General features: G+C 39.1%; 1 protein-coding gene across 1 annotated transcript in view; it reads left to right on the top strand.

The window, feature by feature from the left end:
* Nucleotides 1–10965: 10965 nt before the first annotated feature.
* Nucleotides 10966–25130, top strand: part of RASAL1 (RAS protein activator like 1) — a 1855221-nt gene continuing 1841056 nt past the window's right edge. Inside the window, exon 1 of the mRNA XM_044068436.1 lies at nt 10966–11664. Within this exon, the coding sequence (XP_043924371.1) occupies nt 11600–11664 (65 nt within the window). The 5' untranslated portion in view covers nt 10966–11599. The remainder of the gene's footprint in view (nt 11665–25130) is intronic.

Raw genomic sequence — 25130 nt, 5'->3', positions numbered from 1 at the left:
GGAAGTTCAAGCCATTGAAGAGAGTTTAAAGAAATGCAGTGGTGTGACTTGTATGGGGAGTTAGTAATGAATCTGGCTATTTTATGGCAAGTCTGTTGGAGTTTGTTTAGAGTGGAGGCCTGGATATTGGTAAGAACTGGGGCGGTGTATAAGAGGGAGGGGAGGAGGAGTGCCTGGCCCAGGGTAAGTCTAGATTCAGGAGTTAGGAATTTTTTGTTCCGATATAGCAGACCTAGTTTCTGGGGTTTTTTTCTTATACATTGGAGTATGTGTAGGTTGATCTTGAGTTCATCATCAATAATGACCCCTAGGAGTTTTGTGTGGGTGTCAGGTTAGATAGTTGTATTGTTAGAAGATGTAATAAAAAAGAAGGTTTTGTGATGAGAAAGAGAATGGGGAAGGAAAAGTAGGAGTTTGGTCTTTTTGGGATTTAGGATCAATAGGTTGTGAGAGAGCCATTGTTCAGTGGATAGTAGGGCCTGTTGGGTCAGGGAGTGTAGTTCAGGAATGTTATTTGAGATGGATATAAGTGTGGAGTCGTCGGCATACTGAATAAGGTAGGATTCTTTGCATGAGGTGTAAAGATCATTGGTGAAGATGTTAAAAAAAGGGGTCCCAAGATGGAGCATTGGGGAACACCAGTGGAGATGGGAAGGAAATATGAGGAGGATGAGAGCCATTTGACAGATTGTTCCCTGCCAGATAGGTAACTATTAAACCAGACAAGTGTGGAGGGGGATAGGTGGAGATTTGCGAGTTTGGATTGTAGTAGAGGATGAGAGACAGTATCAAAGGCTTTGGAGAGATCTAGGAAGAGAAAGGAAATTAGTTTATTGTTGTCTAGGGCCTCTGCAATGATATGAGTGAAGGAGAGGAGGGCAGTGGTGGTGCTGTGGTGAGGACGAAATCCATGTTGGGTAGGGGTAAGTAAGTGGTGTGTGAGGAGGTGATTCAGAAGCTGTGAGTGAATACATTTTTCTAATATCTTGGAGGGGGGGAAAGAATGGCAATGGGTCGGTAGTTTGAGGGGTCAGTGGAGTTTCCACCTTTATGAAGAGGGATAGTGAAGAAAGATTTCCAAAGGGTGGGGACAGTTGATTCCAGAATAGATCAATTAATTAGTATAGATATAGGATAGGCAATTGAGTCAGCAGCATGTTTGAGGAATGTAGGAGATAGATTGTCAGTGGAAGGAGAGCAAGGTTTTAGCTTGAGTAGTAGAGATTTGATGTAAGTAATGGGAACTGGCTCAAAAGAAAACAAAGTTGTGTTAGTGGGACTTGGAGAGGTGGGTGTCGAAGTAGAGTTTGGCTTAGAGGTTACCAGATTTTGAATGGAAGAGATAAAGTGTTTATTCAGGAGGGTAGCTGTTTCCTGAGAGGAAGAGTTAGGGTATGGGGAGGGATTAGAGGGCTTTCCAGGATAGAGGATGTTGTTGAGAGTTGACCAAAATTTTCTAGGATTGGATTTGTTGTTAAGCTGAGCAGAGCTATAGTATAACTTTTTGTCATTAGTTGTATGTTTTTTTGCAAGATTCCTCAGTTGCTTGTATCTGTGAAGAAAATATGGTTGTTTAGTTTTAGTCCAGGTTTTCCAAGCACGATCTCTTTGTTTCATAAGGGACTAGTCTCTTTGGAGAGCCAGGGAGCATGGTTTGATTTTACTCTGCTCTTCCTAGAGGGAGCTAAGGAGTTTAGAGTATTCATGAAGATGCTATTGAAAGTGCTTACAGCATCATTTAGGGGGAGGTGTTTTAGGATGGACCAATCTATGTTGTGGAGAATGGAGTTAAATTGGGATGCATTGAAAGTCGATAGTTTTCAACAGTCTTTGATAAGGTGGGGTTTAGGAATATGGGAGTAGTGTCTTAAGATGGTGGTAGGGAGATGATCACTGAGGGAGTCAGGTAAGCTGGTGGGATTGTGGTATTGGTGGGGGGAATTGGTAAGATATGATGGAGCTGGAAGTGGAATTTTTTTGGAAGCAAGTGGCAGATGTTATAAGTTGGTGGAAGCCGTGTAGGTGGATACTGTGTTGGGGGGAGTCAGTTGTGAGTTTGGACCAATTAATGTTGACATCACCAAGGGTAAGTGTCTCATATGGTATGTTGTGGGAGAACCAGGATAGGATGTTTTCAAGAATGGGCAGATTGTTACCAGGAGGAAGGTAGATAGAGGCAATTGCAAATTTTTTATGGGGATTCAGATGGCAGTTAAAGATGATGATTTCAACTGGGAGGAAGTCAGGAATCGGGGAAGGGTATGGTGAGAGGTTAAGAATGTTTGAGTAGAGGATGGCCACGCCACCACCTTTTTTTACAGGTCTATCAGATCGGAAGATATTATAACCTGGTCAGAGTATTTCACTATTTTAGATTTGTGGCTTGAGCCAGGTTTCAGATAGGGAGAAGATGTGAAGGGCATTGAGAGCTATCCATGAGTGCAGCTCAGTGACTTTATTTGCTAGACTCTGAATATTCAATGAGTAAATAGTTAAGTATTTGGATGGAGATGATTGTTGTGACTGAGGTTGGTGACTGTTAGAGGAGTAAGATGGGGCAGTGTAGAGGTAGTTTTGGGGAGAGAAGAGGGGCCAGGGTTGGGATGGATATCTCCAGAACAAAGTAGGTTTTTAGTGAGGGGAGAGTGTGTAGTAGATGATAGATTGAGTTTGTATAGTTTTGACTTAGCTTTGTGGGAAGGTTTAAAAACCTGTATTATGGATAGTTTATATAGACTTGAGGTAGAGGTAGTAAAGAGATTAGGGGAGATAGTAAAAGATGAAGTAGTTGGATATATGTTGTATGAGTGAGAAGTTGGTGAACATAGGAGTGGGTCAGAGAGATTGGAGTGGTAAGATGTGGAGATAGAGAGAATAAGGAGTAGTGTAGAAGATATTAGAAAATAATACATGTTGGAATAAAATATGGTCAGATAGAGTGGGTAGAGAGAGAGAGTGGTATAGAGAAAGTGGTGTTGATAAGATTGACAGATTAGTAAGGTGGTTGTGGCAATAGGCAGGATGTGGAATTGTAGTGGCTAGTGGGGCAGGAAGGGGAGGGATAGTTAGGTATAAAGGTAATTGTAATGGGGTGGGTGGGAATGGGGGTAGGGTAACGAAGTGAGCCAGTGTGAAGGGCAGAGAACTAACACCCTGGTCAAGATGAAGTCATAGAAACAATCAGAAAAATATAGTGAAAAACTAGCTTGAGAGACAAGGGTATAAAGTTTCTAAAGGTATAGTCACCAGAAATAAAATAAAAAGAAATAAAATATGAGCAGAAGTAAGCTTACAAAAGGACACTGGCCTCAAGCTACACAAGTAGATTTACTTGAAGCAAACCCAGTGCTGTATGGTTAAAATAAGCTACAATAGAGAGGGGCTTTGGAGGGGAGAGAGAGGTATTACTAGCAGCTAAAAGCAGGACAAAAGTAAAAAAAAAAAACCTTAATATGTAAGAGTCTGAAGACAGTAAAATAGGGCAGATGCACTAGGAAAGGCAATTATGAGTGAGGCTAGAAATGAATTCAGGGAAGGGTAAAATACAGAACAGGAGAATATAGACAGAAACAGTATGAGGATAGTGGGTAACCAAAGAGAAAGGATAGGAGCTGCTGGTGTCTGCTTTTCGTGGCGACTAGCAAAACAAAAACACTGTAAATTCTTGTTGTGCTTATAAAGTCTAGCATTAATTAAAAGATTAGCTTATGTAGTAGTTATTTACTGGGACACATACTTCAGTGGTATTATTTTAAGCTTAAAATGGTGGCTTCCGGACTGATAGTTAGAGTTGCAGGGTATCTGTTAAGGTCCTCAAACCTGTGTTGCCTGTACTGTGGCCAGGAGAAAACTGCAGGGAAAAATCCACTAGGGTTCAGTGGTATTATTTTAAGCTTAAAATGGTGGCTTCCTGACTGATAGAGTTGCAGGGTATCTGTTAAGGTCCTCAAACCTGTGTTGCCTGTACTGTGGCCAGGAGAAAACCACAGGGAAAAATCCACTAAGGTTCAGGGGTATTATTTTAAGCTTAAAATGGTGGCTTCTGGACCGATAGTTAGAGTTGCAGGGTATCTGTTAAGGTTCTCAAACCTGTATTGCCTGTACTGTGACCAGGAGAAAACTGCAGGGAAAAATCCACTAGGGTTTAGTGGTATTATTTTAAGCTTAAAATGGTGGCTTCCAAACTGATAGTTAGAGTTGCAGGGTATCTGTTAAGGTCCTCAAACCTGTGTTGCCTGTACTATGGCCAGTAGAAAACCATAGGGAAAAATCCACTAGGGTTCAGTGGTATTATTTTAAGCTAAAATTGGTGGCTTCCGGACCGATAGTTAGAGTTGTAGGGTATCTGTTAAGGTCCTCAAACCTGTGTTGCCTGTACTGTGGCCAGGAGAAAACTGCAGGGAAAAATCCACTAGGGTTCAGTGGTATTATTTTAAGCTTAAAATGGTGGCTTCCGGACCGATAGTTAGAGTTGCTGGATATCTGTTAAGGTCCTCAAACCTGTGTTGCCTGTATTGTGGTTAGGAGAAAACCACAGGGAAAAATCCACTAGGGCTTACACAGAGCAGCAGATGCTCCGCAGCATGAAGGGGAAAGAAGGTTTAAAAAAAACAATTTATTTGGGACGAGCCATCTTGGAGGATCTTGATGTCCTCTTGGGAGTTTATGATGGCACCATGTTTGCAGTCATCTGCAGACTTGATCAGCCACAAGCACTTTCAATGGTTTTGAAAAGGTTTCATCTATCACAACACTGGGTGTGGAAGTCATCCACTTTACTTACTCAGTCTTTGACTTCAGATACTGATGTTTACCACAGTTACTTGCATCTCACTCCAGGGCTTTAGGACATTTGTATGGAATTTTTTTAACTACACCTCTTTCCTATTTGTTTTATCTTTTAGTTAATGTAATTTGTCTTTCGGATACCTCATAGGGTCCCCTGCCATTTGGACAGGGATTTGCTTGCAATTGTAGGAACCAGAACTAAAACTGGTCTCCAACGTGAAACTTTTTGATCTCAGCATTTCTGTTGTAGTTTCTTCATTTGTCTAGTTTGCACCCTCTCCTTGCATTCCTGCACAATACGAATCACTACCTTTAAACTTTCCTGCAGATTAGTATAATGCTCTACAGTGCTCTTGAAAGGTATCCTCTCTTTGTCCTATCACTTTTGTTTCACTATATCCAATAGCATATTGGCCCTCTACCATATAATAATTCAAAATAACTGAACTGCACACAGGTATGAGCTACTACCCGCATAGACAAAATTAAATAGGGAAATTGCTGGCACTAGTCTTATTGACTTTTTCAGTAAACTTTCTCAACATAGATTTCAGGGTCCTGTTAAACCTTTCCAACACACCATCCATTTGGAATAATGCACAGAGATTCTCAACTGCTTCATTGGGAAGCTTTAACAAAGGTGCTTCATGATTTTGGACATGGAATGTGACCTTCGTCCATTAGGATTTTTTTTAGAATCCTTATTTGGCAAAATAACACCAGTTACTTTGCAACTGCTCTGAAGTTATCCTTTATGAGATGAATATTTTCAGGAAGCAGGTAGTAGGGATGAGTAGCACTAGAATATACTAATATCCACTGCTGGACATGACTAATGGCCCCACAGTATCCATAGCAATTCTTTCAAATGGTACTTCAGTGCTAGGCATTGGAGTGAAGTTATTCCTGACACCCAGGTTAGAGCTATCCTTGAAGAATTTTTCTACTGGTTGTCCTGATTGTCAGTTTTCTTTCAGATATCTGGCTAGGACCCAGGCTTTAGTTTCGTCCATGCCAAAATTACCCCCCCCCCCAGATTTGACTACAAAGACATTTTCATGATTGTTTGCTTAAATGGCTTGGGTACCCATAACTGGTAAACGCTTTCCTCTCACTCCTCAACCACCCTAAAGACAAAGTTATTCCACATTTCAAAACAGAAATAAACTGGTGAGAATCCATCTAGGGAATATTCCGCAATTAGCCTGCATTTATTTTCTCTGGCATATATCAGAATCTCATCTTCCAATTGGTCCTGCTAAGGTTTATCTGACCTATTTGGAGGCTCGAACAGACTGGGATTCTCTTCCCACTAACTGTCTCAGGAGGTAGAAGGTTCTACCTCCTTTCATACTAAGGCAGGTACAACTTCCATGCTTTATGTCTCTCCTAGGAAGGTACTCTAAAGCATACTCCTTAGTTTCCCTTTCACCTGAATCACCAGTCTGTTTTTTTTTTGGGGGGGGGGTCATCATCCTTCATTATATCTTGTGGTTGTAACCCACGTTTGTTTTTTTTCAACCTTATCTCCTTTTTTGTGTGCATGGTGCCCTCATCCTTTGCTTGATGTCTCTAAAACACAGAGGTGGGGGGACCCTCTTCTGCAGATAAATTTATCCATACTTTGGTTTGCCTAGGGTGTCTGTATTTACACATGGTCTTACAGAACCTCTGCTTTCCTATGTTTCCAGGTGTCGGGGGTTCTGTATCCTGTAAACCAGTGAACTGATTCAGTTTTGATTCTACTACATGATTTATACAGGGTTCCTTATTGCTATTCGCTTCCTACTGTTTCTAGACATCCTTGAAAATGGAAAGTCTTTCCAAAGTATTACCTCATGTGTAAGATAGAGAACTGTGGTACAAGGTGTAGGACTTACCCAGATTGGGTATGCACATCCCCCTGTGTAAGCTGATGATCTATTTTCTCCTCAAGGATGCATACTGTCTCAGCAGACTTTGGTGAAAATGTTTTCTTCTTACAGCTGAACTGTGCCTTAATAAGGCAATCATGCTTTCAGAGTCTAGTAGCCTATGTGTTTTTTTATCATCTTGTATAATTAAGCATTTCATCAATTTTGCAGTAGCTTAGTAATAGTATGTGGCCTTGACCAGCTTGGTCAAACATTGATCGCATTCCATAGCCTTTTAAACCTCTCTTGACTCTAGTTTTTCTGTGCTATTTTCTAATTTAGTTTCCCCACTACATTATTTAGCAATATGGACTTGCCACACCTATAGAATAGGGTAGTGATATGGTTCTCTTCACTTTATTCACTGTTTTCTCAACTACTTTTGCAGATGTCTCTTTAAAAATATTTTTCATAATATGATATCTTTTCTACTAAAGCTACAAAGCGTTCAGCATCTTATGGGTCTGCTCAACACACCCACTTTTTAATGATTGCTGGAAAAACCTTCTTAATTCTATCTATCAAAATATTTCCATCATTTCCTTGCATTTAAAACCTTCTGGGCCTTACCAAAATTTCACCACAGGTTTTAATTCAAATAGTTGTGCCATTATCATTTTGCAGCTGGAAAAAGTCTATTCATGAAATGTAAGGACTTTAGTCTTGGAAGTGATGCCTGACCATACCAACAAACTTTTCTTTACATTATTAAAATCACTACAGTCCTAACTAGATATGTCAATGTTAGCATGGTGGAGGCCCCCCCCCATTGAGGTAAGCTGCCAAAATCTGTGCCCAACTGGAAGAGTCCCAGCCCTACTGGTTGACTATTCTTTGAAACCTTTCCAGGAAGGCATCTAGGCCTTTTGCAGTGCTAAGAAGCTTGAGCAGAAGCATGACCCTTATTTGCACCGTGACTTTACTACTGTTATCACTCCTTCACCAAAGGCAGCTATCATTTACAGGGGTTGTTCCCTGGTACTCATCATGTAGTCTTCCCATTAGGAACAAGGACAGACAGCTGGACTGTATACTGGCTGCAGGAACTCCAAAATAATGGAACTCAAAGCCATGAGCAACAACAGCAACAATAAAAAAAGAAAAATATTCTCACTTGCCAAAGGGAATCAGCCACCCTGTTTGGTAGCAACAGTAAAAATGTAAAAATCAGAACCTTGAGTGGATGCAAGAAGTTTCAGCTGCCTGCTATATTCACTGGATGCAGAGTTTTCCGGCAATGGATACTCCACATTTCTTGCAAAACAGTAGGTTTTATTTAATACAACAGCTAACTTTGCTGGGAATGAAACAAAAAAATAGTGACAGGTAAAATAAAGTGGACATTTCACTTACAGTACAGTAAACAGTTCAGTTATTTATCCACTTCAACAGTAGTTCTAAGATCATGTGCAAGTACAACTTTCCAAGGCTCACAGTCTTAACATGCAGTCTTCCATAAAACAGTCTTCCTCATAAACAATTTTTTCCTCAAGAATGCACTGACCATTCACTGCAAAAATATTACCACAAGGCTTGCACTAGTGGGTAAAGACTTTCACCAGTAACTTTCCGGTCAGGCAATACCAAATCTCCATTACCATGACTTCTACTGGTAGTCAAGGACCCCATACCGCACTCCCATCAACCAAATGTTCTAAGCTCCAATGCAATGTCACTTCAACCAATTCTGCTATACTTGGTTCAACCTGATCTTAAAAAAGGTGTGTCAGTGGTTTCCATACAAAAAGTTGACTTACCAGAACATCAGCTCGCATAAGAGCGAGACAACAACAGCGAATGCTTAAAACAACAAACTCCCAGAACAACGAATTTTACCTCTGGAAAACTAACCACTTGGCCACCACTGACTGTTGCCCTTTTCTACACGGTAGCACAATCTCGGAGTTGGGATATTTAGGTAGGGAGGTGTGGGGTGCAAAGCCCCCCAGTCCGGTGGGTTTTATTTATCTATAATATTGTTTTCTCCACTACTGTGAGTTTAATTTATGCATTATGTTGTTTTCCGGGAAACTAACCATTTGGCCACCACTGATGAAAACAACATAATATGTACATTAAACCGGAGTGGAAAAAACAAAACAATAGATAAATGAAACCCACTGGACTGGGGGGCTTCCCCCCACACTCCCCTACCTAAATATATCAAATATATCAATTCCGAGATCACACTACAGTGGAGAAAAGGGCAACAGTCAGTGGTGGCCAAGTGGTTAGTTTCCAGGAGGTGAAATGTACCATTTCAGGAGTTTGTTGTTTTAAGCACTCACTGTTTTTGTCTTGCTGTTATGCGAGTCGATGTTCTGGTAAGTTGACTTTTTGAATAGGAACTGTGGCAGTTATCACAGAGGACTAAGGGCATGAGCTGTATATCTGTTGTTTCCAATAGGCATGATTTAACTACTTCTATCTTTTGCACAATGTATGACTCTGACGGATAATGCCCCTGGGTCATTCCTGAAAAAGAAAACTTCTAACAGTGGGCTTATCTGGTTAACAAATGTATAAAAAGGTGCAGGTGTACAGCTGTTTCTATTACTTGAGTTTGAGGTGACTCATAAAATGACCAGTCCCTATACCTTGCTTAAAGTGCATTCTCCCATGTTATGTCTATAATCCCTCTATCAGGTATTCCATCAAAGCCTATAACTAGCTCTTTCACTCTATATTTTCTCTATCAGTTAAGGGCTCTACTAGTGGAAATACTAAACTGTTACTACATATATGTATTTCTCTCTCTCTCTATATATATATGTGTGTGTATGTGTGTGTGTGTGTGTGTGTGTGTGTGTGTGTGTGCATATCACATACACATACACACATATGAATACACAAAACACACAGACATGGTTGATATGGCTTGAATTCATAGCATTACAGGCAGCAAATGGAAGGACTGGAGTTGAAGTGTTGAAGCAGAAGGGTAGACAGGGAAAAAAGGGGTACATGGGTAGTAGTTAGAAGGGTACTATTCACTTATACTGGAGGAAATTTGTTTGTGTCTTTCGGCTTTTTCCCGGTTAGGGGTCGCCACAGCGGAACTCCGGTCCGCTAATGATTGGCAGTAGATTTTTACGTACCGAGTTGCCAGCTCTGACGCACAACCTTCAATGAAGGTACGCCCATTCATGCATGTCTCCACACAGAAGACGCTCTAACTGAGAATCAAACCGAACAGCATCTTACTGTGAGGCGACAACGCTACCGCAGCACCACCACCGCAGTTATATTACATAAAGATAGCAATAGGGTCCTGGGGTGCACTTCTTGAGGTAGTATGCTGCTGTGTGCAAAATCATGAAAGGGGGTTCTGCCTTGAACAGACAAAGAAAGCTGGGGACAGCAGAAAGAAAGGGGACAGCTAATCAGCAAATAGCTTTAATAGACATTAAACCGTATTTTGTTCTTCATCGTTTTTTCTTCTTGTTTTTTTCTGAGTTTACAAGGATGCAAAGATTCCATTTCTTCCACTTTGAAGCACATTTAAAGGATAGTAGCACATCCACCACCAGATAAAAATCTGCCTCCCCTCGTCCCCAGATTCAAGAGCTTGACTACCAAATCTTTGACTAGAGTACAACACCTCATTTCATGCAGCTGTAAAAGAGAGAATAGCATTTACAGTGAGCTGAGCCCTGTTGCTTCTTCCAGAATGTTTGATATACAGAGAATAAATCCAGCATCGTTCTCTTGGTACATATAGCTGTATGCTTTCTTTGCTTCGTTTACTTAAAGTCTTACAAACCTGTCAACTGTTACTAAGAGCTATTTCTTAATTTGTAAATCGGTCATCTCTGCCCCTCATAACATTTAATTTTACACAAAATAACGAGGTTTGAGGGATGTGCTAGATCATTAAGAGAATTGCTTTTTTGATCCTGTATGTCTTACCCTTTATACCTTAGGCACGGAATTTGGAATGTATAGGCTTCCAAAAGACTCTAAAACGTGTCTCCGGATCCTCAGGCTCGCTTGATAAGCAGAATAAATGGAAACCGTAGGAATAGATAACAATGCCAGTTTGTGTTTGCGTGTGTGTGCGTTTAGGAGATTGTGAATTCCTTTAGTTTGTCAAGCAATGTGCACCAGAATTCTAGCCTATTGGTGTGAATCTTCCTCGTTTCGTACGAGGCATGGAAACAAGACGCATCATCTAGTAAGGTGACTGGCAGAGATCATTGGCCATGGCTTAAGAAATCGGTCACTACTAGTTACCTATCTGCAACAAGGACCCCCACCTGTCGCTGCTTACACATAGAGGTGGTAACATACTCCATCAGGGGAGCCGCTAAGCCTGATAAGTAGAAAACAGGCAAAGTGTACCTGGCCACTACCTGTACCTCCACCTTAGTAGCTGGAGCTGTTCAGCCACCTTTCAGCCTGAAAGACTCATTTTTAAATGCTGTTAAAACGTGCAAGCAGCTTCCCCCAGCACTTCACTCCTCCCCATGACGAGGTATTTGCCAGAGGGAGGGTTCCAGGAAAGCAGAGCCACTTTTTTCCCCAGTTGCTGCCCTAGTCTCCAAACGTCTGAAATGCACACGCTCTGCAGTTTCGGGGGCAGTAAGTAAGATAATCAGATCAGCAGGGCAGCTCGGAGCTACGAGCAGCCACCAGGGGAATCCAGTGAGGAGCACGCAGCTAGCTAACGTGTAAATAAAGAAGGCACGAAGCAGCGGAGCTGCGCTGTGCAGGCATTGCATTCAGCTACATGGCTGTGCAGATGCTAACGAAATGCAGCCTCGTGTGAGACCGGGGGTGTGACGGGGGCTGCTGCTGTTGTAACCCACCAGGGAAGGCTGTGTAGCCATCATTTGTAAACTAATAACGGAACAAAGTTTGCTTCAGCTGCTGCCGGGTCTGCTCAGCTAGCCACAGCCATGGCCAGAAACACCTCATTATATTTTAGGATCGTTGAAGGGAAAAATCTGCCTGCCAAAGATGTGTAAGTTGCAGAGAATATTGCATGTGCTATTTTGCAGTGTAGATTATGTGCGTGTGTTATTCAAAGGTATCTTAAGAAAAATGTTTGCTGTCATACATGAGGTGCACTGTCCACATGACATAACTCAGCGAAGGAGGGAGCTTTTAAAATATTTATTAAGTGTAACATAAGCTATCGTGTAAGACAGCAGGCTTTCTCATGTAAGGGATGCTACGAAAATTATTTGCATTAGGATATCTACGGGATAGTACTTTGAATATGTTGCTTTCATTGGTGATCCCTTCCTGGCTGTAATAGTAGATTATATTCGTTGCTATCATAGATAGGCCCATAAAGTAAACCTACTCTGGTAGCATCACACAAATAAATATAATGACTTGTGCTCCCATACTATGAAGATTTGATTGTAATGCCATTCAAACCCAGGTTTCCTGTTTTCTACCTGCATGATCCCAAGTGCATGTGCCACACTGCTTGTAAGAAAAGCTGGAGTTACACTAACTTTGCAAACTGCTCCCTTTGTGGTGGTGGTGTGTGTGTGTGCGCGTGTGTGGGCTACATTTATTAGGTTACCTTATTGGACTTGATAAGTTATTATAGTATCCTTGCCTTTATGGGACATTGCTATCAATACAGGGTATAAAGGACTATGTTTACAGGTAAGTGTTATTTCACATGGTAAAAAGAATGGTGGTGATTACAAGAATTTTGCACTGATTGTCCAGTTAATTTAGGTAAGATGCCCATGAGTAATTAACAAACACGTACTACTGTGCTGAGAGTGATTCGAAGTCTACAAAGAAATTTTAAAGTCTGAAAGGGTAGTATTATTGAGCAGGAAGATGACGAAATCTGTATACACAACTGGAACATTATAAAGGAGACCTCATACTAGTAATGCAAGGATGCTTTCCCTTAATTGGAGAATGGTGAAGGTGCGTAACAAATTAAAAGCAAGGTAGACAGAGATACTGTTTTAGTCCCCTTGAAATGGATACTTTATGACTAACAGAAAAAATTCAGGGCAACTACCCCTTATGTGTTATTAGTTTGTTTCTGTCTATTTTAAATTTTGCCTTTGTGAACCCCCTTCCATTTATCTGTTTGGTTAATAAATAAGTACAGCAAAATTAAGGATAATGAATCCCTGTATTGCCTGGAAACAATTTCTTAGGCTGTATACAAGCAAATACAAAATAAATAAATAAAAAACAAATAAAGACTAATAATTAATGAAAAACTTGCATAGATGTAAAAAGAAAGCAATCTAAGCTGCCAAATACATTCATAGAGTTTATAAAATACTTATGCCCATTAAAATTGTGTCACTGCCTCACCAAAATAAACAGTCTAATAGATATAAAATGTTAAATATGTTTAAGCAATGTATTAGTTGCATTACTTATTTTGAAATGCACAACTGCATGCTTTTTCTAGTAATAATATGTGTATTCTTCCCTTACCTATAGGAGTACATTATTTTGCATCTAATATTTCATAGATTTTAGGCAGTGTTTTTAATTTAGGAATTAAAACAGACGTGTACATCCATATCAGCTTAACATTTAGCATTATATAATTTTCATTTAGTATAAGGTAGTTACCTAACTGTCATTAGGTAACATAAGGCACCGATTCTTTTAAAGCACTTGGATGAGCCTTTTGCCTAAAAAGGTAGCTAGGTCATACAGTGGTTTCATTGTAATGGAAAAATGTACCATAGAAGAATAGCTAATAATGGAATGAAAGGAAAGGAGAAAAGCAAAACGTCCAAAAGGTGGAATGCTCTATGTATACATCATTGACATTTTATTGAATTGAGAATGCTTGTGTAACTTCAGCCATGTTTGAAAGCAAGTTGCAAGCAGAGAGTAAAATTTCCTTAAGTGTAAAGGAAGTCTCCTAATTTATTAGCTGAAGGACCTGTAAGAGAATGTCAAGTACTGTACAGTCTGTTGTTTAAATTCCAAACCTGGCAAATCACCAAAATTAGGTCATATGGATGAAAGATCCACCAAAGGCAGGTTTCTGTCCCCATTGGTACAGTGACCCTGGAGTTGTTAATAAGAAATAGCAAGGGTGGAGAGTCACAGTATATATAAGGGAGGTCACCCTCCTCTAAGGAGTAGTGATCCTGGAGTTGATAGTAACAGGTAGCAAGGGTGGAGGGGCACAGCACCTGTGCGGGCATTTACCCTACCCTGAGGCACAGTGTCCCTGGAGTTGTTAATCTGTAGCAAGGTGCTGGAGGCCCCTGCTCTTTGGTAGATGTTCTCTATGTCCTGAGGAAGAATGACCCTGGAGATGGTTCTGTCTCTTATTTGAAGTACAGTGACCCTGGAGTTGATAATAATATAATGCAGGAGTGCAGGAGCAAAGCCTCTTTTAGGAAGTTCTCCATGCCCTGAGGTATGGTGACCCTGGGGTCAGATACATTAAGTAGCAGCATACATGGGACACAACTTGTATTGTGTGTGTGTGTGTTTGTGTGTGTGTGTGCGTGTGTGTATGTGTGTGGGGGGAGGATACTGTCCAGCCAGCCCTGATATACAGTAACTGAAAAGTTCCTTATAATAAGCAGCACATGTACTAGTGGCACATACCTGTGTGTTTTTTTCCTGCCCTGAGGATCAACAACTCTGGAGTTGACTGTAATAGGTAGCAGGAGTGCAAAGGGAACAGTTCCTGTGGGAAGAGTTCTCCCTGCCTTGAGGAAATGTGACCCTAATTGTAATAAGTAGCAAGACTGACATACACAACTGTTATCGGAGCATCTCCTGTCCTAAGGTGTGGTGAACTCAGATTTGATAATAATAAATTGAATGGGTGCTAGGGGTAAAATCCCATGTGTGCAAAGAGGGTTGCCCCAGCCCTGAAATACAGTGTAATAAGTAGCAAGGGTGCAGGGATTAGAGTCACCCCCCCCCATATAGGGGGTGTGGAGGTGACATAAAATTTTCACTATGGGTATTTTCTAACATTTATGGCTACATTGTCTATTCATGAAAGCTGCTGTTAGCTACATGTCTTAGGCCTGAAAAATCTATGCTAGTAAGGTTACTCTAATTCATACTATGCAGTTAAAGCAGTCACTGCAATTCACTTAACCTAAAGGTTGTGGTTTCTGCTTTCATTTACTTTTGACTATTTCCATTTAATAAAGTCACTTTATTTATATCTGGGTAAGTATATACTCGATCTGGTCTGGCCAGAGAGGCAGCTGAAGCCCTAGGTCTGGTTTAGCTCAGCTCACACTGTGTAGGTACTGAGGATGAAGGTCAATTCAAACCAGTTATGGTCAAGATAAGCTTTCTGCTAAACTACATGAATTTGTCCTGGGCAAGTTATACTACATATGCACATGTAAACCTTAAGTATATATGCCTAGATAGTTCCACCTGTACCATATATGTGTATGGCAGGGGGATTCATTGAATTCTATTTTTACAGTACTAATGTCATTCTGAGATAATAAAATATGCATCAGTACTGGTGCTTTTGGCTTAATGTTATTGTGCATTTTACCAAGCCAGTAAGTAATTTTAAAGGATAATGTTACCTACTTAAGCCATAAATCATTCAATGACTATTAAGGTGCAATAATAAAATGCTGTAAGGATTGGACAGGCTCAAATGAACTGCACGCAGGTGCTTGAATTTGTGGCTATCCATCTGCAGCATGCAGTCATGCAGAGATACAGCCACACATACATCAATGAAGCTATAATGTACAGGTTTTTAGTATTCTGTAAGATATGCTAAAGTTTAAATATTATTTAAAAATACTATGAATTTATCACTGTGTATTTTTTATGAGCTCATATTTTTGTTATACGGCTTGTTTTTGCAAAACTCAGACTGCCTGTTTAGCTGTATATGTTTTTAATTAAGTCTGTCATCTAAGGATCTTTGTTTCTGTAATAGACATATATGCTATTAAGACATGTACTGTCTGGGGTAAGGCAGGGGCAGCTACATTGAGGGATGGTAAAGACTGCATTCTGAAAGCTGACTTACAATTTCAAAAAAGATCTTGGCCATACTCCTGTAGTCCTTTATAATTTATTTACAGAGGCTAATTGTCTGGAAAGATATATATATTTCCAACCAAAGGTCTCCTAATAGAAGGTTTAATGACACTATGAGCTAAATAGAAATCATTTGTCAATTTATCAAGGTAATGCATGTTTCTAATGTGATAACTATAAAGGGGTCTGTTTTCTTATGCTGACAAATTACATCGGGGGTGATTTGTTCCCTTCTTAAAGTTTGTGTGTACTATCCAATGAGGGGAAGCAAACAACATTTTGTTCTGATGCCTGTCTGCATGCAATAGTAAAAGAACCATAAAACAAAGAAAGTAACCTCAATAAGAAATCTTAAAAACTTGCATTAATTTACAGGTATTAGTGCCAAATTAAACTTTTGCTGGTATGTTTATTGTTGCTTTGTTGCCTCACAGCAGCTCAGTTTCTAGTTCAGTTCTAAGCTGGCATCCCTTCTCTGCAGAGTCTACCTGCCGTTGCAGTGTTCACAAGGGTTTTTACTAGGGTGTCTGGTTTCCTTCCACAGCTCAAAAACATTTTTTTGTTTTTGAAAGTTTATGGAAGTTGGTTACTGTGTAGCATCTGTGTAAGATAGAACCATAAAGCCCTGACTATGCCCTAGATGACCTGGGAGTGGTGATCCAGAAGCTAGATGATTCAGCCAGGGACAGTGGGAGTGAATAGCCAGTACTAACTGATTCATATTGGGGGAGGGAGACAGTCTGCCACCTTGCCAGGCTGACACGCTGTGGAAGTGGGTGTTGCAGCATGTAGCAGTACAGGCCAAGACTTGTATGCCCACCAAGGTCTACAGTTGCGCAGTGGCCACGATTAGCCCTATGAGCGGAAGCATGCATGAGTCACTGAGATAGCACTGTAGGATTAGTGCATGTATCAGGCATCTGCACAGGGCATCAGGGACAGAGTTAAGCAGTAAGTCTCATGGCTGTCTGGATGATGGTCTCAAGTGACTGCCTGCTACTCATAGGGAATGAACAGCCAGGCTATGCAGACTGTGGGAAAGCTGATCAGGGGGACAGTGGGTCAGTCATGTCTTCTTTTATTCCAGAGATAATTTACTAAACATTATATTAATGTTACTTAAAGCAGAGTTTGTTAATGGAAACTACGTTTCAAGTTTGGCATTTCCTGCATTTGAGGTTAATGATTTTTAAGGGGTAGAAAGATCAGGATTTACCAAATTCAATCTTTTTTCAGCTTTCTCTAAAAATGTTTGTCTAGTCCACAATTGCCCTAAACTATGTTTCTAAAAAATATTCATACCGATTAGAGAAAGACATGCTTCTGATTGATATTATTTGTTGACTTTCTTTGGAATATTGTTGGGCTGCGTTGTTTTTATTAAGAATGGCAGTGCTTTGTTTTCATGAGTTATGGGTGCTGATCAGGGAATATGCTGTTCTGAACTCAGAATTTGTGGCTGTGTAACCGCTGTTTACCATTTTCCAACATAATTCTTGGTTTGACATTATTTAATGATGATTAGGGACAGTTTCCTGACAATTAGCAACATGCACTTCGTACTTCGAGTCCACTGAAAAGTGACAAGGTGCCCAACTGGACTATCCTGGTCCTAATTTGCCATTTCCCATCCTATTAGATTAGACGGAGATCTGACTTAACCAACAGATTGCATTTGTATCATCCAAACTACCTTATATTCCCTCAGTTTTGAATTATGTCACTTGTTTTTCACCATAGTGTCTCCACATGCAGGCTGAAATTATCTCTGACCTATCTGTGAAGCAATGCTTCCTCATGTTTCTCATCATCACCTGTTCACATTTTATACTTAAACTCTCTGTCATCCTCTCCACATAAATATGTATTTTTGAACCATCCTCTTAGACTGCATAGATTCCCTTGAGGCACTTAAACATATCTGTCATGGTGTCCTCCTCCTTTATTCAGGACTATAGATATTTCACTCTTCTAGTCTTAATTTTTATAAATGGCTTCAGTCAAAGGCTTTAAATAACTTTTGTTGCCTGACTCTGAACTGCCTCTATCATCTCTGCAAGGGGCCAGATTCCAAAATAGTTGCTGTCAGTGTAAGTCTGCCATAACTCTGAAAGACTTGCTGTCAGTGTAAGTGACCTACTTTGGTGTAAGGCCTATCTGTGAAAAGGCTCACACCGGGAGCCAAAGTGTAAGTCTTTTGGAATTAGTCCCAAGGTCTCTGAAATGCACACAACTCTGTACTTTCCTTAAACTCTGTTATCTTCTCCTCATAAATATGTATTTTTGAAACGTGGCATCCTCTTGGACTGTGTAGATACCCTTGAGGTACTTAAACAAATCTGTCATGGTTTTCTGTGCCTCCTTTATTCAAGACTCTGCTAGTCTTACTTTATAAAATGGCCGCTGGCAAAGGCCATACATCACTTTTGTTGCCTTACACTGAACTGCCTGTATCATCTCTGCAAGGTCTCTGAGATGTATACAATAGACAGGATATTGCCATCTGACTCATCTAGAAAATATGATAACAGCTTCTTGGTGCTACCTCTTCTGATGCACCCTGCAATTCACCTTAGCCTTCCTTACTTCACTATTGCATCACTTGCTTTCTTAAAGTCCTTTTGCTGCTTTTCCCTCTTCCATTATTTACTCCTTTCCTGAGTTATTGCTTCCCAAATACATGTTTCCACTAATTTTAAATTACCATATTTTAGCTCATTCAGTATTGCCAGTTTTTTTTCTCACCTTATTACACCTACTTGTTTAGCAAACTTGTTGCATGTGTTTATGTTATGAAGCAAGCTGGCATACCTTTCTTCTGAATTCTCAGTTTTATCCGAGTAGCCTCCAGTTACTATTACCTGGTATTTTACTCCTGCTATGACCAATGACCATCTCCAAATCTATAATTTGTTTAGCAATTTTATAAATCAGGGGAAATATGAACACCTAAGCATTTGAAGGTATTTTTACTGAACTTAAATGGAAACCGATTGTTTATTTTTCTCTGAACACTTAAGGCTAATTTGTAATATGTTATCTGTATTTATTTTATATCCTGGATTGCTGCCTGTGTGGTCTGTCTTACTCCCTTTGTTGTTAATAAGGATATAGTTGTCAGACTCCAGCTTCTTGCTTAATAAGCAGGAGTTGAATTTGCATTTTGATTAGAAGGACATTTATTTCCTTGCGCATTGAATGCTATGTGAAAGTCAGAATTATTTTTATTGGCTTATTTCTATCATGTCTCTCAGTTGTACCTTATTTGTGGTCAAAAATTTAGATATGTCCTCAGTGAAGATTACTGTAAGCAAACAATGACGGCCATTACGGTTGAAAAACATATTTTTGAAAATGCGTGTTAATGCGTAATTTATTCTTTTCTTTTCTTTTATTATTCTTTTAGTAATCTAACTGAATAATAGCAATATTTAAAAAAATCTTTGCTTTTTGGGCTTTGTCCCTGATTCTTGATGAAAGAGACAAACAGCTTTGTTTCCAGTACTGTATTTTTACCATCCCACGCTTTTTCAGTTGTTGTTTTCTCCAGTCTTGGTCAGTTACAACTGCATTTTTCATTTGTTTTTAGATTTTTATTTAATTGAATGACTTATTTATATATAAACACATATACTTTACTGACAGATAAGGTTCACAAAGCCTATGTAGTCTGCCTGTTATGTTTTGTTGCCTTGGTAACTGAACTATATTGGTATAGTTCAGGCACAGAGAGAGAGAGAGAGAGAGAGAGAGGTGGAGACTGAGAGGTGTGTTAGACCCAGTACAGTACAGATGCCATGTGTTTTGATATACCTGAAAGCTGCAAGCTTGGTGTTCTGTTATACGATACTGATTTAGTGTGCACTTTTGTGTCAAGAACAAAAACAGCTTCTGAAGTAGATGGCAAAATTGTGAAGAATGAGAATGGTGGCTTTTGTCTTCCTGAATATGATATTGCATTTATGAAGCTATTAATATACATATATTTGTAATTTTTTTAACATCTTGATATCTCATATATGTCCTCTGTTGTTTTGTAAGGGCACTCATTTGTTTAGTGCTCAAATGATTTAATCACAATTCATGGAAGTGGAAAGTCTATACAGGATCACATACTTAAAATACAGAGACTGGCTCAGATTTTTTGCTTCACACCCTGCCCTTATAATTACCATTGGGAGATGTGGGAGTGTCTTCTGTCTGGAATCACAGAGATGCTACCCCCTCCTTTGGAGCATACTCGTGAACTTTGTAATGTATTGCATTGGACTTCCACCTACTTTACTTGGCTTAGCAAGTTCAAGCTATTATTTCACCATTCCTTATTTTATTTCATATTTTTCAACATGCCATAGATTGGGCAAACTTCAGGAACTGTGCCAGTGAAGCTGTGTGTGTCTGTTCTGAGGATATCACACTTACAAAAGTGTGTTTTGCACTGCAGTTGAAACCTATTGAATTGTAACAACAGTACTCTTATGAAGCTGCAGCATAGTTTATAAAATGACACAAACAAGTCTATAGCTACATTACAAGTGTGGTGGCTACTTTTATGGTTACACTGGTATGCAATAAAGGGGTCTATATTATATATTCGAAGTTTCAAAACTTCAAACCTCATATGTTCGACAACATATGAACAAAGTTTGAAACTTCGAAAATATAATGTACAATTAAAAAAAAAAAATTACCTGAATGCTCTAAGCAGGGGGGCAAGCCCCCTGCACCCCCCACATGGGGGGGGGCTGTGCCCTCCCTACTTAAATATACCAACTCCGAGGTCGCACTTCAGTGCAGAAAAGGGAAATTTTCCCATTCTGCATGTATGGAGCCATTGCCTTTCACATTCGAACTTTTCAAAGTTCGATCATATGGTGTCGACCATATGACATTCAAACATTGAATCATTTGGCAATTTAATAGGGACCCACCATAACGTACTGCATTTTGTACACAAAATAATCTGCTTAGTTCCATAATCCCTTATTTTCTTTCTGTTTAGTGTTATATGAGGGCTGGGGTATATCCCAGCAAGTACTGGGTGTATAGCATGTAGTATATCCCAGCAAGCACTGGGAATATAACATGGAGTATATCCTAGCAAGCAGTGGTCATATAGCTTGGAGTATATCCCAGCAAGCACTGAGGATATAACATGAAGTATATCCCAGCAAGCACTAGGTGTATAGCATGGAGTATATTCCAGCAAGCACAGGGAGTATAGCATGGAGTGTATCCCAGCAAGCACTAGGCATATAGCATGTAGTATATCCCAGCAAGCACTGGGTGTATAGCATGGAGTATATCCCAGCAAACACTGGGCATAAGGAAGGAACCCACTCCAGAATCTGCACAGTTATCATACTATGGTTATTATGTGAAAAGTTTGACCAGTTTACTCATTTTAAATGTAAAATTGAGATGGATTTTTACAGGTAATAGTGAAAGTGCATATTACTTTTGGCAGCCAGTCTTAACATTTTTTCTGAAGCATGCTGAAAGTGGAAATGTTGCATGTCTCTTGGTCATCATTGCACAATACCAAGCAGTGCCAACCAGCCACTGATCAACTCTGCACTCTCATTCCTCGTACCCATGTAGTGACTGTTGGGAGGTTTCATAGTCATCACTCTAATCAGAATGCCAGTTGTGTGACTGTGGAGATAAACATTCAGGCATAATAAATGAGCAGAAATGAAGAATTTACTTTTATATGTACAAATAAACAGTCTGTATCTTAAGTCCATACCCCAGGCAGATATTTTAAATCACTTAGTTTTGGATGCTTTGAAAATGTTATACCATTGTAATCCATCATCGCATTTTCAAAATATTTCATATACAGACATATATTTGTCATTTATTTACTTCGTTTGTTTTATTATTTTATATTTGATTACTGAGACTGGCCAACTGGGTAACCCCATTTTGACTGGAACCTTGAGACATCCACATGCTGCCAAGTTTCACTTCAAATGATAAGGTCCTTTTAAGTTTCCTACAGCTGAAATAAGTTTATATTTATTTCTGTAAGAGCATTGTACACTAACAGCTATAGAGTGAAGGTGTGATATTTTAAGGTAGAAATAGTTAGTCCCTTGATGCGACTACAGTTAGCTAATTTCTATTCCAGTCATTATCCATGACAGCGATCTATGCCAGGAAGATAAGGAAAGAAACATTTTGAAAAATGGGGTAATCATGTTTATAGGTTTATAGATATGCAATTCTTTAATTGATTACTTTTATCACTACTGCTGAATTTAAAAACATTGCAAATCAAGGACATAGAGAGGAATATGTTGTGTATGCCATGGAAAATATCTTTTTAAAAAGAGTTTGTTCTGTGCAATGGGATGTGCTGGCATTTCAATAAAAGAACAAGTAAATTTTTCATGGTTTTTGGAAAAAGAGGTTTTTTAAGAATGCCTGGTTGACAAAACTTCTTTTTGAATCATTTTTCAATATTAAAAAGGTATTTTGTATAGAACTGTGCAGTGCCTAGAGTGAGAGGATGCTACATTCTGGAAGCTGAACATTTCCAAGAATGCTGACAATGCCCTTGTCATAAATGATAGTGTAAAATGTGGAAAAGGTATGGGAAACCACGAATCACTTATTTCAAAGAAAGGAGCATTTTCTTTTTATATTCAGCAACTAAATGTTACATATTTTGTTAATGGTTTTAACCATTCTGTAATAAAAATAACAATAATAGCATGGTTTAAACTGGTAATGAATGTAATTACAACTTTAGATGCGGACTATCTTTAATGAAAAGTATTATTTCAGTACAGTGTTATTGAATAACACTATTATTTTAGTGCAGTGTTATTCAATATCATTCATTCATTCTGCATTGCTTCTTAATTTCTGGCACCAATTTTGATGTATAGTAAGTCATTGTTAAATGGGTGTAATACTGAGGCAATCACAGAGGAGATATGGAACCCAACTGTCAGCCTCTCATGCCTAATTACACATGTAGTTATGTCATTATCTCATCACTGCCCAAAACCGGTCGTACCTTATTGTCTGTTTAAATTTTACATTTGTCTTAGAGACCCTAAACTTGGCAATTTAGTTAAATTTTAATTGTCCATTAATTGGTTATATGTCTGTTTTTCTCTTCTTACAAAGGAAAGGAATATGATTAATGTAAGCATAAATTAACAATTGTTTGGGGAGAAAATGCTGAAATCCCCAAAACTGAAAAGGCATTAAAAGATGTTGCTGTTAAACACCAAGTCCACTGACTGGACTATACAAAAGTATGAATAAATATACACTGCAATAGCAATGTGGATGGTAATGCCAGAGCACAGACCTGCCAGTGGAACACATCAAGTCAGTGTAGACCCTAACTTTGTACATTGCCATGGAAACAAGTCACAGCTGTATCTGACTGACATTGAAGGGTTGTCCAAAATCAGAGCACTGGCTATATGTCTTGCAGTGCTAAGTGCTAATGTATAGGTAATGGCTGCAGGACACCATATTTTCATTGTGAAGGGGCTGGCAAACAATCACGCATATCTGCATGGAGACACATGCACACTTGCAGGTCCACACGTACATGCATGCAGATACAAATACATACCTTAATGCATATGAGGCACACACACACACACACACACACACACACACACACACACACACACACACACACAAAACACATATTAGGAATCACACACATGCTCATACACACATGTGAACACAGATACACACCTGGACATCCCCACGTGAGGGTCTACACATAAGCACATGTACATATAGAAGCACAAATGCACACACTCAATACAAATAATTGTCTCTCTGAACAGAGATATGAAATATCATACTTAAAACATCTAAACATAAAAAGCATTACATTTCCAAATCATCGTTAATACAAATAGTATAAAATCATTTTTTGTTTTGCTGGGTAGTCTCAGTCTTCCAGCACCTCCAAATGCCCTCACTCTTGAGATTTTTATAGAAGAATATATTAATTCCAAACCCATACAAACTCAGAGAAAAGGGAAGATGGAAAAAATAACAATAAAGCACACCTTTCTCCTCCTCTGAATCTCATGTCCTAGATAAAGAACACATCCTCTGTAATATATGAATTTCTAATGTACTTAAACATTACCAGTGTAAAAAATTTTATATTTGCAACATTTTGACTCTTAAAAGTTTACATACACACTTGTGTATAATCTTGCACAGCTATGTGCACTGTACAAGTGTGCCTACAAAAATACATATATGCAGATGTGCTTTGAAAGAGGCAACACACATATTTGTGCATGCATACATACTTGCGTGTGTGTCTACCAATGTGTCTACACTTCTCTTGTGATACTGTACAAGTCCTTGATGTACGGCTGCTCTGCCCTAATTCTGAAAACGTATTCTCTCAAGTATGGTAACATTTCAATATAAATACTTGCCTGGGAGTCACAAGTTTGAGGACTGACAATGACAACAGAATAAAATGTTTTTGCTGGGCAGCAACACCCCCCTCCCCTTTAACCACCACGTATGTGCTTTACCCCATGTCCCCTCTTCTCATTTTATAGTGCTTGACAAACATCAAACTTAAACCAGCAACAGTATAATTCATTAAGAAGTTTTAAAGGGTTTGAACTGGCTTCTGTTTAGGTACTCATACTTTAAAGTGACAGTTATTATGTTAAGAATATTTAAGAATAATGTATACAGGTTAAAAGAGAATATTATTTATACCTTAAAGGCACTGCATCGTGGGTACCCATGTCACTCTGATAGATGTGCATACTTTGCATTTAAAGAGAATGTGAATGTACTTTCATCTGAATCATTTATACATGTGGGGTTTTAGGCATGTCTTATTGTCAATGGACTTACTATTGAGCGGCAATAACAGTGACTTACAAAAAGTTATATCAGTTATTAAAATCTACTTAAGCTCCTTCTAAAACCGAATACACAGGTTCATGTTACTGGCATCAAACATCAGAACTATTAGCGGGTATGTTAGTCAGAAAAAAGTCAGCACTAATAATTTATTACATTACAAAAAGTTGTCATTAATGTAGAAGAATACAATGTTCTTTGGACCCTGTTACTCAAAATTTTAAGGATCATTATAAATCCTGATAATTATTTACTACTGGATGAAGCAATTAGATTTTTAGACTATGGTCATCCTGACTGGTTAGTAGATTTACAACTGGCACAAAATAATGGTATGGGAGGGGATGGCTTAGTGTATCTGTAGCCTGGTTTTCAGTCACATGACTGGTACAAACAGTAATGTAATCATGGGAAAGGAGAGGAATATTAATTTTATTTAGCTTTTAATAATTGGAGAATATGGACATATTATTGACTAACAAAGCATATGACAGGGTGCCTAGAGAGGAGTTGTGGTATTGTATGAGGAAGTCGGGAGTGTCAGAGAACTATGTAAGA

The sequence above is a fragment of the Protopterus annectens genome, chromosome 4.part0, assembly GCF_019279795.1.
Source record: "Protopterus annectens isolate FY-2018-M chromosome 4.part0, PAN1.0, whole genome shotgun sequence".
Lineage (NCBI taxonomy): Eukaryota > Metazoa > Chordata > Ceratodontiformes > Protopteridae > Protopterus > Protopterus annectens.
Note: the sequence above shows the minus strand (reverse complement) of the source record. Positions and strands in the feature narration are given on the sequence as shown.